Source organism: Thalassophryne amazonica, chromosome 4 (assembly GCF_902500255.1).
Source record: "Thalassophryne amazonica chromosome 4, fThaAma1.1, whole genome shotgun sequence".
Lineage (NCBI taxonomy): Eukaryota > Metazoa > Chordata > Actinopteri > Batrachoidiformes > Batrachoididae > Thalassophryne > Thalassophryne amazonica.
Window position 1 is genome coordinate 105,785,905 of NC_047106.1, and position 18,844 is coordinate 105,804,748.

Sequence of the window (18,844 nt, forward strand, 5' to 3'; positions counted from 1 at the left end):
ATATGCCAGTTGTGCCTAATAATACAAGTGCTTTGGACTCCATACATAGCTTTTTTAAGGATATTAAGGACTGGCTGGCTCAGAATTTTCTGCACCTTAATGAAGCTAAAACAGAGTGTATTCTGTTTGGAGCTAAAACTAACTCTGATCTAGATCTTGGCTCCCTGGCTTCTTATTGTAGGGCTGTGGTAAGGAACCTTGGTGTGCTGTTTGACAACTGTTTAAAATTTGAGAAACAAATTGACAGTGTGGTAAGAGCCAGTTTTTTCCAGCTGAGACTCCTGGCAAAAGTCAAACCCTTTCTAAGCCAAAAGGACCTTGAAAAGGCTATGCATGCTTTTATCAGCTCCCGGATTGACTATTGCAATGCACTTTATGTTGGTATCACTCAAGGCTCTCTAAACCGACTCCAACTGGTCCAGAATGCTGCTGCTCGCCTGTTGACCAACACCAGGAAGCACAGCCACATCACTCCTGTACTTTACTCCCTGCACTGGCTTCCAGTCGGTTTTAGAGTTGATTTTAAACTGTTAATGTTTGTTTTTAAAGCTGTAAATGGCATTGCACCTTCTTATTTATGTGACCTGTTAAAAACACACAACCCTGTCAGAGCACTTCGGTCTGCTGACCAAAACTTTCTGGAGGTTCCCAGGTCCAGGTCCAAACAATGGGGTGACCGTTCTTTTGCAGTAGCAGGTCCTAAGTTGTGGAATGCATTACCTCCTGAACTGAGGTCCATTAATAGCTTGCCTCTGTTTAAAGCTAAGTTAAAAACATACTTGTTCAGGGCAGCTTTTTGCACATAATTGCTTTGAGACTTTTTTGTCTATTTTTATTCTATTTTGGATGCTCTTATTGTGTTTTATTGTGTTTTTCGTACTGTTCTTTTTATTTTATCTCTAGCTGGTGCTATTGGAAAGCACTTTGGTTCAGTGAAAACTGTTGTAAAGTGCTATAGAAATAAAACTTGATTGATTGATTGATAAAACAAAGTACAAATTAATAAAATGTAAACAAAAAAGCATGCAAAAAACAGTCCAGAACAGATCTGATTCTAAACAGTCCCAATTTTAAGTCAGTGTGAATTGTTGCAGCTCAGCAGTATCCATTCAAGCCAGTATGCAGGTGTGTAGTGGGGCAGGTACTTTTTTTCAAAATAACCAAGTTTATTTTACATGAAAAAAGTACTTGTCCTTTACTTAGCGTTTTCCAGGAAATTGGTTTCCACATTTTTTTTTTTTTAAAGTAAAGTCAATTTGTCAGGTTTTGCAGTGTACTACACAAGTATGCTAGCCATACGAAAGGGAAAAATATGTCTTTAATCTAGACTTGAATGACTACAGAAAATCTGTTTTATCTCAGCCAGCAGATAGTTCAATAGAACAGGCACAAGATAAGAGAAAACTCTGTGGCCTACTGGATTTTTTTTTAACCTTAGGGGCACATAGTAATCCTGTGTACTGAGAAAGCAGAACACAGGCTGATACATAAGATTTAAGTGAGTCGACCAGGCAGGGAGGCACTAGTCTGAGAAGGATTTTGCAAGTTTGTAATAAAACCTTAAAATCAGACTTTGCAGGTACAGGAAGCCAATGAAGGAAGGCCAAATTCAGGGTAATATGGTCAAACTTTCTGCTTTTAGTCAAAGTTTTACCAGCAACATTTTGAACCAGCTGAAGACTTCTAATGATGGAATGGGGTAAGCCAGAAAACAGAACATTGCAATAATCCAATCTAAAAGAGCCAAAGGCATGGATCAGAGTTTCTGTGTCAGCCAGACAAGACAGGACGAATCCCCGCAATATTATGGAGGTGGAAGAAAGCAGTCCCAGAAGTTCCCAAATGTGTGGAGAGTGTGGGGTCGAAGATCACAAAAAGTTTTATCACTGTGACATATAACACACTATCTGCTGATTGATCATGTCCAGAAAGTGATGCTAAGATATCAGGGAGTCTGTTCATTCATTTATGATTGAGGAATTGATGTGATGCCGAGATAATGAATAAGTATCTTGTCCCAGTGGACAGGCTGGTGAAACTGTAAAGTTAATAAAGTGAGTGATTTACAACAGGTGATGTAAGAGAAACAATGCCGATATAATACAGTAAGTGAGGACCAAATCCAGTGTATTTCTGCTCCCGTGGGTCAGTCCCCGAATGCATTGATGAAATCCCAACATTTCCATCATGTCCATAAATGATTTGCTGAGGGGATCAGAAGGCTTATTTCCATGGATATTGAAGTCACCAACAATCAGAATGTTAGCAGCATGTGTTGCCAAGTCAAAGATAAACTCACTAAATGAATCTAAGAATTTGGAATATGGGCCCAGGGGCCTATAAACAGTGGCAAAGTAGCATGTCTGAATTTTTGTTCTGATCATGACTGCACGTGTTAGCCTTAAAGGTGCAAAGAGGGATATAATTTACATAAATTATATCCCTCTATAATAAAAATTATAGAGGGATATGCTTTCTAAACTTAATACCCATTACTACATTGGATGATGTTGAAATTGAGGATGGCCCAGTGGTTGTTCCAGCAATAGCAAAGATTTCATGTCTGCTACCTACAACGCGCGTGGAATGTCTTAAACCCAAACCTACTTCTAGGCATCTTATATATGCTACTCTGGAACCACCCCTAAACCCAAACAGTTCAACTGTCAACCCCACTGAGGTCCTTAGACTGGGTCTCATTAACATAAGATCACTGTCCTCAAAATCATTGTTGATCAATGATCTAATTACTGATCATCACTTAGATATGATTGGGCTATGTGAAACCTGGCTTAAACCTACAGCTGTCCTCCCCTTAAATGAGGCCTGCCCACCAGCATATACACTTAGTCACGTCCCTCGTGATGCGAAGCAAGGCAGGGGTGTTGCTCTTATTTATAAATCTAGGTTTAGCCTATTAGCTGTTAGGGGTTACAAATATCACTCGTTTGAGCATCTGATTCCGCTCTGCTCAGGATACTACACATTGCCAAGGTCAGAAGAATAAAAATCAGTCGTATTACTTTGTCACTGTATATAGGCCTCCTGGCTCATTTATGGAAATTGTGGATGCATTAGGATTTCGGCAATGCATTCGGGATTCAACGCACATTAGTGGAAATACCCTGGATCTGGTTCTCGCACATGGTATTGCTGCCACGAATATTGACATCATGCCTCTTACATCAGTGGTGTCTGATCACTCACTTATTAAGTTTACAGTTTCGCTGCTGTGTTTAGTGGAACAACAACCTTATATATCTTTACGACGATGCATCAACTACTCAACTAAGACTGAACTCGAAGCTAGACTGCCTGATGTCTTAGCTTCACATTTGACAAACACCCAGTCAGTAGACAGACTTGTGGATAGTTTAAACTCAGTGCTCAAAACTACACTTGACATGATTGCACCACCTGTGTTAAAACCGTGCTCCCCCAAATCACAGTCACCTTGGTTCAATGATTATCTGCGTGACCTCAAGCATAAAGCAAGAGGTCTAGAACGGAAATGGCATCAAAATTAGAAGTATTTCACCTTGCGTGGCGTGATGCTATCTTAGACTATAGGCATGCATTATTGGCTACAAAGCGGAGTTACTACTCTGATTTGATCAACAAAAACAAGCATAACTCAAAGTTCTTGTTCGACACGGTGGCAACACTTATTCATGGACAACCACCTGCAGTTCGCTCTCCTTTTACAGCACAAGATTTCCTGGATTACTTTGGGAAGAAAATAGAAGACATCAGGTTAAACATATCCCGGCATGCCTTAATCCAGCCACTACACCCTGCTATTGATGTGGGCGCCACTACTGAGGTGTTACCCAGATTTACAGAATTTGACAGTATCTCACTAGGCATGCTGACAAAACTCGTAATGTCAATAAAAAGCACAACCTGTTTATTTGATCCTATACCAACAAAACTGTTTAAGGACCTGTGGCCCACTCTTGGGGCGACAGTGCTGGAAATTATTAATCTTTCTTTAACTTCTGGATCTGTTCCTAAATGTTTCAAATCTGCAGTGATTAAACCATTACTTAAGAAACCTAATCTTGACCCTAGTGTATTGACAAACTATCGGCCGATATCAAATCTATCATTTTTCTCTAAAATTCTGGAAAAAGTGGTGTCATGGCAGCTCATAGACTATCTTACTGAGAATAATCTCTTTGAGCCACTGCAGTCTGCTTTTAGAAAATATCATTCCACAGAGACGGCTCTACTAAAGTGGTGAATGATCTGCTTACAATGGATTCAGACACCACTACAGTTATGTTGCTGTTAGATCTCAGTGCTGCATTTGATACAGTAGATCATCATATTCTACTTGATAGGCTGGAAAATCATTTTGGGATTACTGGGAGTACCCTTGCATGGCTGACATCATACTTAACCAGTCGTTCTCACTGTGTTTTGTACAGTAACACTACCTCTAACCTTAGTGACATGAAATTTGGGGTTCCACAGGGGTCTGTCTTAGGCCCCCTGCTTTTCTCCCTTTATATAGCACCCCTTGGGCACATATTGCGGCGTTTTGGGATTACCTTTCATTGCTATGCAGATAATACTCAGGTATACATTCCAATAACTGCTGGTAATCTCGTTCACAATCCTTAGAAGATTGCCTTGCAGCAGTGAGAAGTTGGGTGTCTAGAAACTTCCTACTTTTAAACTCTAAGACTGAAATGATGGTTCTTGGTCCAGTGAGACATCGGCATCAATTTCACCAATTAACGTTCAGCCTCGGCTCGTGTGTCATACATCACACTGACAAAGTGAGGAACCTTGGGGTAATTTTTGATCCTTCCTTGTCCTTTGGCCTCCACATTAGAAATATTACTAGGACTGCTTTCTTCCACCTGCGAAATATAGTGAAGATTCGTCCCATCCTGTCTATGGCTGATGCTGAGACCCTGATCCATGCATTTATCTCTTCTAGATTGGACATCTGCAATGTTCTATTTTCTGGTTTACCGCAGTCTAGCATTAGGGGTCTCCAATTGGTTCAAAATGCTGCAGCCCGACTTTTGACACGAAGTACAAAGTTCGACCACATTACACTCATTTTGGCATCCCTTCACTGGCTTCCTGTCCCAGTGAGATCAGATTTTAAGGTTCTGCTACTAACCTATAAAATTATTCATGGACTGGCACCCTCCTACCTAGCTGACCTAATTAAACCTTACGTACCGGCCCGGGCTTTACGTTCTCAGGGTGCAGAACTACTTTGTGTCCCAAAGGTGAATAAGAAGTCTGCGTGTCACAGAGCTTTCTCTTATCGTGCCCCTGTTCTGTGGAATGATCTCCCTGCGTCAATAAAACAGTCAGATTCTGTGGACACTTTCAAGTCCAGACTTAAGACGCACTTATTTTCCCTTTCATATGGCTAGCATGCTGGTACAGTTTTATTTTATGCTTTTTACTCTTTTAATTCATTTTATTAGTAATTGGAGCGGGCCTTGGCCTCAACTTTACCTAAAATCTGGGTCTTTTAGTGAAGTTTAGGGCTAGTGGCCGGCAATCACCTTAGTATTTCTCTGTTTTTCTTGTTTAATGCTGACAAATGATACAGTATTTCTTGTCTTTCTGATGCCTGATTCTGTTTTTTTCTCTCTGTTTAAGGTGCAGCTCCATCCAGAGATAGGAGTTGTGTTCGTGTTGGCGATCCTCCTGTCCTGTGCGCCAATTGCATTTCTTGTATATTCGTTCGTGAATTGTTCTGTGAATTGTTCTGTAATTTATGTTTGTAGCATGGCCGAAGCAGAGGGTCACCCCTTTGAGTCTGGTCTGCTTGAGGTTTCTTCCTTAGAGGGAGTTTTTCCTTACCACTGTTGCTCTGGGGGTTGGTAAGGTTAGACCTTACCTGTGTGAAGTGCTTTGAGGCAACTCTGTTGTGATTTGGTGCTATATAAATGAAAATAAATTTAAATTGAAATTAAAAGAGCCAAATGTTCAAATGACTTATATTTGGGACCTCCAAGAGCCGTTAAGCCAGACACAGATTTATTAGTTAAAGCAACATCTCCATCTTGCTTTTTATTGTAAGGAACATGAATAAATGTGTACACAGGTGGGCAGGCTTCATTTAAAGGGAGGAGGACATATCGTTTCAACCAGGTTTTACATAAACCAATCGTGTCGAAGTGATGTTCCATAAAGAGATCATTTATCATCAATGATTTTAAGGACAATGACCTTATATTAAAGCTGTACAGCCTCTGGGTTTCTTAAGATTTAAGTAATAAAGAGAATTTCTTTGGCACTACTATAATTTTATTTTCTTCACATTTACATAAGGGATTCATAATATATTTCCAATATGATCAAAATTCACACTGTCTGGAAACAGTTTAGAATTTCTACCCCTGAAGGGGAGAATGTCAAGCAATCAGACGCCATGACCTACATTTGGTTGCAATGTCACAGATAACATGGGGGCTTCCCCACATCTGCACGAGGGATGCTGGGAAAAGCACTGCCAATCAGAGTGAAGAAAGGCGTAGTGACATCAGCTGGCTGCTCACTCAACCAAAATAAACCAAGATGGCAGAAAACACTCCGAAATAGCTCATTTCTGTATAAATCTTATACAGTATGTTCACAGATAAGATGATAGCATCTTCCCTAGTAGGGTGAAGGCCCCCAGTATCAGCAAGCCATGGCGATCCCAGAAAAAGGGACAGTTATTAATAAAACTAAAACCTTGCTGTCTGCAAAACTGCACCAGCCAATTCAAAGATATTAACCTGGGAAATGTCACGTCATTTCCCAGAGAGGGGAGGAGACAAGAGACTATTAATCGATGCCGACACAACAATCAGAGGTCACAGAAAAGACATAGGGAGGACTTGTGACCTTGCCAGACAGATGTAACATTGTTGGCGCTGATATGAGTAACTCTGTGGGTATAACTAGTGTAATGTTCCTTTGTCTGTCTGCCCTTGTGCATAGTCAGGCTGACACATGCAGTCATGATAGACCCCAGGAATTCATTCCGCACGTGCTGGCATCTGTAATCTCACTTTGCAGAAAAATAGACTCCCCTATCACTAATGCACGGCGTTCTGGCCTGGAGATAGTAAGTAAGTAAGTAAGCAAAGTTTATTTTATAGCACCTTTCAAGATAAAATCACAAAGTTCTTTACAGAAATTTAAGAAAACAGAAATAAAAAAAATACAGAAACTAAAAGCGGCAATAGCATAAAACTAGTTAAAAGCAAGCCTGTATCTTAAAAGTTACAACATAATCCACGGAACATAGGTGTAGTGGCAGTGAATGCCACAGTTTGGGTGCCACAACCTCAAATGCACAATCTCCTTTGGTCTTCAGCCTTGACCGTGGTACAACCAACAGGTTCTGGTCCGAGGATCTCAGAGACATGATTATCACATATGGATGCAAGAGTTCACTGATGTAAAGTGGCATTTGACTGTGCAAAGCTCAAAAAGTCATCACCAATATTTTAATGATAGCGATATGGGTAGAAGTTACCCTTGGGCTTGGAGGACTATCAGTAGGCGCAGCTAAGGCTGAAAAACAGTTCAGTTTCCATTCCTGACTTTGAGCCGGGTATTACAATCGGGCACCAAGTCTTACAGGATTTCTTCCACTTAACCATCACCTTTATCTAGTGGAGCTAAGCTAATGCTAACAGGACTGCTAGCCACCCCGACACTAAACTCAGCTGGAGTACCACTGAACTATGAAGCTGCTCTAGCTTCTGGGTACCGGCTCTCTAAGAGGGCCACCCGTCCTGACAACATCGTGCAAGTTATTTTAAAGTGTTGTGCACTAAGGAAAGAATAAGCGAGTAGTGAAAGCTAGTGCAAGTTAACCGCTGTTGCACTTAAAGACTAATGGTCCCTTCACACAAAACATGAAGTTGGGTGAAAGAAGCAGGAACCGACCGAAAAACTGCGAAAAACAAATGAAATGGTGACCCATGAAACATTCCACCTGCTGTCGGAGGGACACATGGTTGGACAGGCATGAACGATACCGCGGTGACGGTTTCGTACACGCACACACAGTGTGAGCACCTGGAACACACCACATCGTGTTGGAAAAATAAAAAAACACTCACCAAAAAAAAAAAGTTGCATTTTCCATTATTTAATCCCTCTGCTCCTCCACGTCAAAAGGTGTCAGTTGAGGAGGCTCGGGCATCTTTTCCGGATGCCCCCTGGACGCCTCGTTGGAGAGGTGTTCCGGGCACGTCCCATTGGGAGGAGGCCCTGGGGAAGACCCAGGACATGCTGGAGGGACTACATCTCTCGGCTGGCTTGGGAACGCCTTGGGGTTCCCCCGGAGGAGCTGGGGGAGGTGTGTATGGATCGGGAGGTCTGGGCGGCTTTGCTTGAGCTGCTGCCCCCACGACCCGACTCCGGATAAAGCAGAAGAAAATGTATGGATGGATGGATAATCCCTCTTACTGAGCGCACAATACAAGTATGATCCTTCTGTTCCTCTATGTATGACCTATGGTCATAGACGTCAAATCATGAAATGACATGAATGAAGCAGTGTGCTTTTATCATGTCCACATCTGCTGGCGCCACGTGTCCAGCCAGCCCCGCGTGTCCAGCGAGCTGTGCGCTGAAGGACATCACGTTATATGAACCATAGATGAAGTGACATTCAGATCGCCAGCTGAGTATATACATGATTACACCGAGCTTTTCACATGAGACAGCCTGCGGATGTGCGCGCTGACGTGGTCGCTCCAGCTCATTGCAAATGCATTATGCGTTTTTATGTATTTCCATTTGAGGACAGCATGCTCATGCACGTGCCTCACGGTGGAGTGTTGTAAGGTCATATCCTGCATAACGCAACATGTGTTCTCCAGCTGTGACTCGCAACTCGACAGATCCCAACAGCTGCTGCTCACAGCGACACACCCACCTTTGTGATCAGCTCACAGAACTAAGTGTCACTCTCTGTTCCTTTGTTCTGTGATTATTTATTTAATGTATTTGTATGTAATTATGTACAGTTGTATGTAAAAGTTTGGGCATGCCTGACGATTTCCATGATTTTCCTTTATAAGTAATTGGTTGTTTGGATCACCAATTTCAGTTAAATATATCATTGAGCAGACAAACACAGTGATATTTGAGAAGTGAAATGACATTATAGGATTTACAAAAAAGTGTGCAATAATTGTTTAAAAAATGAGGCAGGTGCATAAATTTGTGCACCCCAACAGAAAAAATACATCAATATTTAGTAGATCCTCCTTTTGCAGAAATAACAGCCTCTAAATGCTTCATATAGGTTCCAATGAGAGTCTGAATTCTGGTTGAAGGTATTTTGGACGATTCTTCTTTACAAATCATCTCAGGTTTGTTGGTTTCTGAGCGTGGACAGCCCGCTTAAAATCACACCACAGATTTTCAATAATATTTAGGTCTGGGGACTGAGATGGCCATTCCAGGATGCTGGACTTGTTCCTCTGCATGAATACCTTAGTAGATTTGGAGCAGTGTTTAGGGTCATTGTCTTATTGAAAGATCCAGCCCCAGCCCAGCTTTGTCACTGATTAATGAACATTGTTCTCAAGAATCTGTTGATATAGACTGGAATCCATGTGGCCATCAACTTTAACAAGATTCCCAGTACCTGCATTGGCCACACAGCCACACAAACATGATGGAACCACCTCCAAATTTTACTGTAGGTTGCAAATGTTTTTCTTGGAATGCTGTGTTCTTTTTCAGCCATGCATACCGCCCCTTGTTATGTCCAAATAATTCAATTTTAGCTTAATCAGTCCACAGCACCTTATTCCAAAATAAAACTGGCTTGTCCAAATGTGCTTTAGCATACCTCAAGCGACTCTGTTTGTGGTATGTACGCAGAAAAGGCTTCCTCTGCATTACAGCATCATACAGCATCTCTTTGTGCAACTTGCGCTGTATAGTTGAACGATGCACAGAGACACTATCTGCAGCAAGATCATGTTGTAGGTCTTTGGAGCAGGTCTGTGGGATGACTATGACTATTCTCACCATCCTTTGCTTCAGCTTATCTGAGATTTTTCTTAGCCTGCCACTTCGGGCCTTAACTACTACTGTGCCTGCAGTCTTCCATTTACTCACTATGTTCCTCAAAGTGGAAACTGACAGCTGAAATCTCAGATATCTTTTTGTATCCTTCCTGTAAACCATGATGTTGAACAATCGTTGTTTTCAGGTCATTTGAGAGTTGTTTAGAGATTCCCATGTTGCCACTCATTAGAACAGATGCAAAGAGGGGAAACATTTGCAAATTGCCACCTTAAATACAATTTCTCGTGATTGGATTCACCTGTGTAAAGAGGTCAAGGGTCAGTGAGCTTACTAAACCAATTTTGTGTTCCAATAATTAGTGCTAAATGTATTCAAATCAATAAAATGACAAGGGTGCCCAAATTTATGCACCAGCTTATTTTTTAAAATAATTATTGCACACTTTCTGTAAATACTAGAAACTTCCATTTCACTTCTCAGATATCAGTGTGTTCATCTGCTAAGTGATTATTTAACTGAAACTTCTGATCAAGACAACCAACGATCATGAAAATGATCAGGGGTGCAGAAACTTTTGAATACAACTGTATGTAGTTATTGTACTATTTATTTATAGAATTGACCTGGCTGTGTTCTCTGTGTTTTTAATTTCGCACCTCATGTGCACTGAGTCACTGTCATTCCCAGCTGACAGTGACTGCGATCAGCTAAGAGGCGCCGTGTGTCCACGGTGCTGTGTGCAAAGCAATCACACATGAATGAGTTCACGCCTTTCCCCATGTTTTAGATATTTTCCACTGTTCCTTTCTGTCATGTAGACTACAATTTACGTGGTGGAAGGTTCATTAGCCTGACTGGCCGGCTGATACCAAAGTTCACACCATGCTGTGCACGCTCAGACGTGGCTGGCTGTGATCTTATCTGTGCATAATTATCAGCATGTCATGAGAGCATGAGAGCCCACCCACACATGTGTATTGTGTGGAGTGTTGTTCATGGCACATTATGTGTCCTCCAGCTGACGTGCGAGTACACAGTGGTCATCTGTTCCAGCTGGACATTACAGCCATCCAGATGTGCTGGACAGCAATTGCACCAGCGACCTCAGCTACACCTGACAATGTTGGTTCATGGTGGGCGGTGGGGGTGCACACACTCGCACAACGCATGTGTTGCAGGTGGTCAGGGGGGTACACTTGCATGACATATGTGTTACGGGGGCACACTTGCATGACATAAATGTTGCTTGTTAACAGGACACTCGTGGGGCACTGAGACATTGTCAGTTGAATAGCCCCACCTTTTCTAAGTGCCCCACAAGTGGTGTTGGATGTTCATGAGTGGCACCTAGACTCCAGCCAACTCCGGCCAAGAGTGGTTCGAATGGCCACTCGCACGGCATTCGACAATGTTTGGCCGCTGGTGTTAAGGCTGCCTCGATGGCATCAGTCAGCCACTGTTCGACAGCTGCTCGGCCATGGCTCGACATGTCCAACCTGCATACGACATTCTGTTCAAATGCTACAAACACGATCAGATGGCAGTGTGACCTCATCATGCCTGCTATTCAAATGGGTTTCCGGTGCGAACGGCACGCAAATATAGAGTGTATGTGCCGTGCCCTAATGAATGTGGCGAATGCTGTATGAGGCGTTTGAGTGCAAATCCGATTTCCCACGAGTGCCATTTGACTCCTCCTTCGTGCGCCATTGTGCCTCAATCGTGTTATGTGTGAAGGGGCCCAAACAAAAGTGATGCAGAAGTAACTAAAATAAGAGACGATTACAGTCTTGTATTAAATAGAAGAGCGCTGTTCAGTCCAGTCACTGAGGAGTTCGTCCTTCTGGGAAAGAGGCCCGAATAGAACCAGGTAGCAGCAGCTAGCAGCTGCTGATCTAAAGTCTTAGATCTTCTGAGTCATTTCATGAAAAAATGGGAGCAAAAACAAAAGTGATTCAGTCATATTTTTGGTGAGTACACATAGTTCACTCACCTGCAGCCATCTCAGTTGGCACATAAGCCACATAAGGGCTATTAAGAAACTGAGGCCAGTTGTCGTTAACATCTCCAATGAGAACAATGATGAGCACTGAGCTGGATAGAGGATGAGTAGGATGTTTATCACTGCCGATCACTGTCAACCTGTAAATGGCTTCAGTCTCCCTGTCCAGGACATCAGTCGTAAACAACTCTCCAGACATTTCCTCAATGGAGAAAGGCACATCAAGGTTCTCCATGAAATACCTAAAGGAGGACCAAGCAACACAGCAGAATGTTATTGTCGAGCAATAAGTGAGATGGTGGTTCCTAAACTGTGGAATGCACTGCAACTACATGTGAGATCTGTGGACATTGCTGAAACTTTTGAAGAGAAGCGCAAGACTCATTTGTACAGGCTTGCTTTTAATTAGTTTTATCTCACTGCTGTTTTAATATCTGTATTTATATTTTTATTTTATTGTTGTTGTAAAGCATATTGTGATTTTATCTCGAAAGGTGCGCTGTAAAAAAGGATTACCAGGCAAAAAGCACCGAGGTCTGATATTCACATACAGACCGAGCAAGGGAAGTTAATAATTTATTAATAATTTAATTAAAATGTATATGTCACGGACATGAATGAGCGAAGCTCTTCAGCATCTCACCATTTAATTTAGGGCCAGACTTTTTTTGAGTAAATGCTTCAGGGGAGCATTAGCATGGCTAAAACCTTTCAGCTTCTGGGGGGGTCCTTATTTTGCCTTTAAGCTTCTGGAGGGGCTCTGCTCCCCCATGCCCTCACCTTTTTAAGCATTTTTTTTAATGTAGATGTAAATTAATTGTTTTCAGCTAGTTGACAGTAGGGCTGTACAATATGGCCAAATTATCGTATCTCAATATTGTCATAGGGCAGCATGGTGGATTAGTGGTTAGCACTGTTGCCTCACAGTGAGAAGGTTGTGGGTTCGATTCCCGTGGCCTTTCTGTGTGGAGTTTGCATGTTCTCCCCGTGTGTGTGTGGGTTTCCTCTGGGTGCTCCGGTTTCCTCCCACATCCAAAGACATGCGGGTTAGGTGGATTGGAGTCTTTAAATTGTCCGTAGGTGTGGGTGTGTCTGTGTTTGTTTGTCTGTTTGTTGCCCTGCGGCAGACTGGCGTCTTGTCCTGGGTGTACCCTGCCTTGCGCTCTATGACTGCTGGGATAGGCTCCAGCCCCCTATGACCCTTAATTGGACTAAGCGGTAGAAGATGAATGAATGAATGAATATTGTCGTATCATTATGATATACGATATGACTGTGATTTGACACAAAGTGCAGCAACAGTGAAAATTAAACATTCTTAAACAAAACAACAATAACAAAACTAATAATACCACACTCATTTTGCACTCATCATAAGGTTAGGATACTGTGCCCTCCAAAAGTATTGGAACACTTGGAATTTCACACATTTTAATTTGTTTATGCCATTTTAAATACAAGAAATACAAAAAAATCTGAATTAAATTTTCTAAAATTATCTTCCTCAAACTCAGGCCCGGTGCCAGAAAAAAATATTAAGGGGGCACCGGAGGGTACCTGCCCCTGAGCGTGCGTAATGAATTGGGTGCGCTCCTAGAAAGCTTGTGTATTTAGGCTACACCTTTGTAAGAGACTGACTAAGAGTAAAGAGTGATGACAGTATTTTTTAATTATTATTTGAACGTATAGACCCTCGGTCAAGTGATCTGCATACCACAAAACCAAACCAACAACTGATCTAAGAAACGACACAAGACAGTAGATTAACCCCACATAAACCTATCATGTAGATATACAGTGGTCCCTCGTTTATCGCGGGAGTTACATTCTAAAAATAGCCCGCAATAGGCGAAATCCGTGAAGTAGTCAGCGTTATTTTTTACAATTATTATAGACGTTTTAAGGCTGTAAAACCCCTCACTACACACTATACACTTTTCTCAAACAGGCATTAACATTTTCTCACTTTTCTCTCATGTGTAAACACTCTCAAAGTTCAAACCTTAGTAGAAAAATAAGACCAACCTGTTTTCAGGCCCAAACATTTGTTTGAGAAATAAAAATAGAATGTTTTCCTATAAATAATTATGATGGCTTTTAGAACTAACAAATTTATTTTTAACAATCAACCTACGAGTGTTAGGGACACATAAGAAATTATTAATAGTGACTGACCAGTATTTCACAGTTCCTCTGATCACGCCTCTTCGTCCTGGCGCCGCTCCACTGTCGCGCCTTTTTCCACTCACACCTCGCTGCAGGTGTCTTTTTCCGAGTGAAAAACACAGTTATGGGTAGTTGTTGGTGCTCTTTTTTCTTCTGGGCGAGAAGATTCTTATAAACAGACACGCAGAACACAATGCGCGTGCTCACCCTTCGCGGGGCCGCAACAGGTGTCCCGTCATCTCGACAGAACACCGGCCTGCTTGATGAGGACTCAGAGCACAATGTGCTGTTAAAAAAAAATAAAAAAAAGCATGCAAAATTGAACTAAAAAATCTGCGAAACTGCGAGGCGCTATACGAGGTCTGTTAGAAAAGTATCGTACCTTTTGTTTTTTTTTCAAAAACTATATGGATTTGAATCATGTGTGATTACATCAGCCAAGCTTGAACCTTCGTGCGCATGCGTGAGTTTTTTTAAGCCTGTCGGTTGCATCATTCACCTGTGGGCAGGCTTTGAGTGAGCACTGCTCCACCCCTCTCGTTGTTGTTTCATTGCGAGGAAATGGCGGAATGATTTGGGCTTTTTTTTCCATCAGAATTTTTTCAGAAACTGTTAGAGACAGGCAGCTGGAAACCATTCGAAAAATTTATCTGGCTTTCGGTGAAAATTTTATGGGCTTCACAGAGAATAAGGAGTGTTACTACAGCTTTAAGGACGGCCCACAATGGCGCACAGCACGCCGCGCTCTGAGCCGCCATCGAGAGGCAGAAACCACCACATCATTTCTAAACGGATGGCTCTGTGGATCCGGGACCGTCGTGTGCAATTTCTCTGGTTATCACAAGAGCTGGACATCAGCCATTTTCTGGCAGATTTCACTTTTAACAAGAGATTTTGTCATGGAAAGCCGCGCCAAGGCTTCGCGCGTCACTACCGATTCGCTAATGAAGCCAGACAAAGGAACACCTCCGTTTCGGAGTGCCAGAGGACAAGTTGGGACATGCCTATCTCGGCTTTCAGTGCTTACCAGTCGAGTGAGTATAAGAGAAATTGTGGAGAGCTGGGCATGTCCCAACTTGTCCTCTGACACTCCGAAACGGAGGTGTTCCTTTGTCTCGCTTCATCAGCGAATCGGTCGTGACACGCGAAGCCTCCGCGCGGCTTTCCATGACAAAATCTCTTGTTAAAAGTGAAATCTGCCAGAAAATGGCTGATGTCCAGCTCTTGTGATAACCAGAGAAATTGCACACGATGGTCCTGGCGCCACACAGCCATCTGTTTAGAAATGATGTGGTGGTTTCTGCCTCTCGATGGCGGCAAAAATATGAATCAAATCCATATAGTTATTGAAAAAAATAAAAAGGTCCGTTACTTTTCTAACAGACCTCGTATTTTCCAGTATTTCTTTTTCTTTCTTTTTTCTTTTGATAACTCTCATATCCGAGGGGGCGAGGTTGATGACGTGAGGGGGGTCACCCCAAAGGCCCCCTCGTGGCGCTGGGTCCACTCAAACTGAAAACAAATCTCTAAAACTTGATAATACCTGTAAATAATAATCAGTTTTATTGCCAGTTTTCTTCAGACAAGTCAGGGGATGGAAACATGAACATTTCCATGTCACTGAATATGTCTTGGACTTTATTTACATCAATTATGAAGAAATACAAAAGTTTCCTTCACCAAAACATCAAATCTAGGCTTTCATCTCAAATTGACTTTCTGTCAAATTGTAGCTGAACTTTCAGGTCTTCTTTTTAAGAAAACCATCCTCTACACCACTTCACCAGGAAGCTGGATTTTATATTTTTAATTAATTTATATCAAGTTATAGAGATTTGTTTTCAGTTTGAGTTAAGGAAGATAATTTTAGGGAAAAAATGTATTTGAAATGGAATAAACAAATTAAAGTGTGTGAAATATCAAGTGTTCCAATACTTTTGAGGGCAACCGAGAAACACTGAGAAGCAGCATCTTACATCTCATATATAGTGCAGCAGATAAGAGAATATTTAGAGTGGAATCCTGCAAATGGTGATACAAGTATCACATTTGGCACAAATAATACATAGACATAAACGCTTTTGATTGGCCACTTGAATTTTCAATAGGCTGCCAGGTAGGGGTCAATTGAAGAATTACACAGGGGTCAAAATTAATAGATGCTCCAATCATATACAGTGGAGTAAAAAAGTATTTAGTCAGCCCCCGATTGTGCAAGTTCTCCGACTTAGAAAGATGAGAAAGGTCTGTCATTTTCAACATAGGTACACTTCAATTATGAGAGACAAAATGAGAAAAAAAAATCCAGAAAATCACATTGTTGGATTTTAAAAGAATTTATTTGTAAATTATGGTGGAAAATAAGCATTTGGTCACAAGCAAGCAAGATTTCTGGCTCTCACAGACCTGTAACTTCTTCTTTCAGAAGCTCTTCTGTCCTCCACCTGTTACCTGTATTAATGGCACCTGTTGGAACTCGTTATGTGTATAAAAGACACCTATCCACAGCCTCAAACAGTCAGACTCCAAACTCAACCATGGCCAAGACCAAAGAGCTGTCGAAGGACACCAGGAAGAAAATTGTTGATGTACACAAGGCTGGGAAGAGTGAATCTACAAAGGTCAAGCAGGTTGGTGTGAATAAATCAACTGTGGGAGCAATTGGAAGAAAATAGAAGACATACAAAACCATTGATAATCTCCCTTGATCTGGTGCTCCACGCCAGATGTCATCCCATGGGGTCAAAATGATCATGAGAATGATGAACAAAAATCCCAGAACTACACGGAGGGGCCTGATGAATGACCTGCAGAGAGCTGGGACCAAAGTAACAAAGGCTACACACTACACAGGGAGGGACTCAAATCCTGCAGTGCCAGGCGTGTTCCCTTGCTTAAGCCCGTACATGTCCAGGCCCGTCTGAAGTTTGCCAGAGAGCATATGGATGATCCAGAAGAGGACTGGGAGAATATCATGTGGTCAGATGAAACCAAAATAGAACATTTTGGTAAAAACTCAACTCGTCGTGTTTGGAGGAAGAAGAATGCTGAGTTGCATCCCAAGAACACCATACCTACTGTGAGGCATGGGGGTGGAAACATCATGCTTTGGGGCTGTTTTTCTGCAAAGGGGACAAGACGACTGATCCGTGTTAAGGGAAGAATGAACGTGGCCATGTATCATGAGATTTTAGGCCAAAACCTCCTTCCTTCAGTGAGAGCATTGAAGATGCAATTTGGCTGCGACTTCCAACATGACAATGACCCCAAACACACCGCTCGGGCAACAAAGGAGGACTTCCAACATGACAATGACCCCAAACACACCGCTCGGGCAACAAAGGAGTGGCTCCGTAAAAAGCATTTCAAGGCCCTGGAGTGGCCTAGCCAGTCTCCAGACCTCAACCCCATAGAAAATTTGTTGAGGGAGTTGAAAGTCCATGTTGCCCAGCAACAGCCCCAAAACATCACTGCTCTAGAGGAGATCTGCATGGAAGAATGGGCCAAAATACCAGCTACAGTGTGTGCAAACCTGGTAAAGACTTACAGGAAACATTTGACCTCTGTCATTGCCAACAAAGGTTATGTTACATAGTATTGAGTTGAACTTTTTTAATTGACCAAATACATATTTTCCACAATCATTTTCAAATAAATTATTTTAAAATCCTACAATGTGATTCCCTGGATTTTTTTTTTCTCATTTTGTCTCACAGTTGAAGTGTACCTATGATGAAAATTACAGACCTCTCTCATCTTTCTAAGTAGGAGAACTTGCACAATCAGGGACTGACTCAATATTTTTTTGCCCAACTGTAGAAAACTACACCACATTATTTGCCTGATCATAAAGATTCCAAAAAGTTATAGTTTGGATAATCTATGACTGAATGTTATGGAGTTAAAAGCAGCAAGAATGATAACAAAGGTCAGTTTCAATTTGTACTGAAAATTTGGCACTTCCTGTTTGAGTGTGCGCTTGCCAATGCGTTCCCGCGAGATTCCATGGGTTCTCGTCTGTCAGTCTAGGAAGTGTCGATGCAGGAAGTGTTTGACATTTGACATTTCCTGTTTCATTGTGAATTAAGAATTTGGCACTTCCTGTTTGGGCCACAGTGTACCATGAGCGAGCTTCGCGCCGCTCCACGTCGCTTCGCTGGTATTATTACAGTTTATTGTACAAGCGAAGTATCCCGAAGCTCACTCATGGTACACTGTGACACAAACAGGAAGTGCTAAATTTTGAGTCCACAGGGAAACAGGAAATGTCAAATGTTGAATACTTCCTGGATCAACAGTTGGCAAGATCTTGTGGGAATTCAGGGGCAAGTTGAGAATGAAACTGGACGTGTCAAATTTTGAGTCCACAGTGAAACTGGAAATGTCAAATGTTGAACACTTCCTGGATTGACAATAAACAAGATCTTGTGGGATCTCACGGGAATTCAGTGGCAAGTTGAGACTGAAACAGGAAGTGCCAAATTTTGAGTCCACAGTGACTCAAAATTATCCAGTGGAGAAGAAAAGGTGAGGCAGATGGGAGACGTCGTGTCCGTAAGTGTTATCCTTCACAGCTAGCCAGAGTAGCTACGTTCTCTCGCCTGCAAAACTGCCTTGACATGTTTGTGTTCTCAGGCTCAGACTCAGACTCAGACT

At 42.0% G+C, this 18,844-nt stretch overlaps 1 protein-coding gene across 1 annotated transcript in view; it reads right to left on the minus strand.

Moving 5' to 3' along the window:
• The window catches only part of LOC117508587 (protocadherin Fat 4), a 73,969-nt gene that overhangs the window by 21,186 nt on the left and 33,939 nt on the right, over nucleotides 1–18,844 (minus strand). Inside the window, exon 7 of the mRNA XM_034168382.1 lies at nucleotides 12,014–12,264. Within this exon, the coding sequence (XP_034024273.1) occupies nucleotides 12,014–12,264 (251 nt within the window). The remainder of the gene's footprint in view (nucleotides 1–12,013; nucleotides 12,265–18,844) is intronic.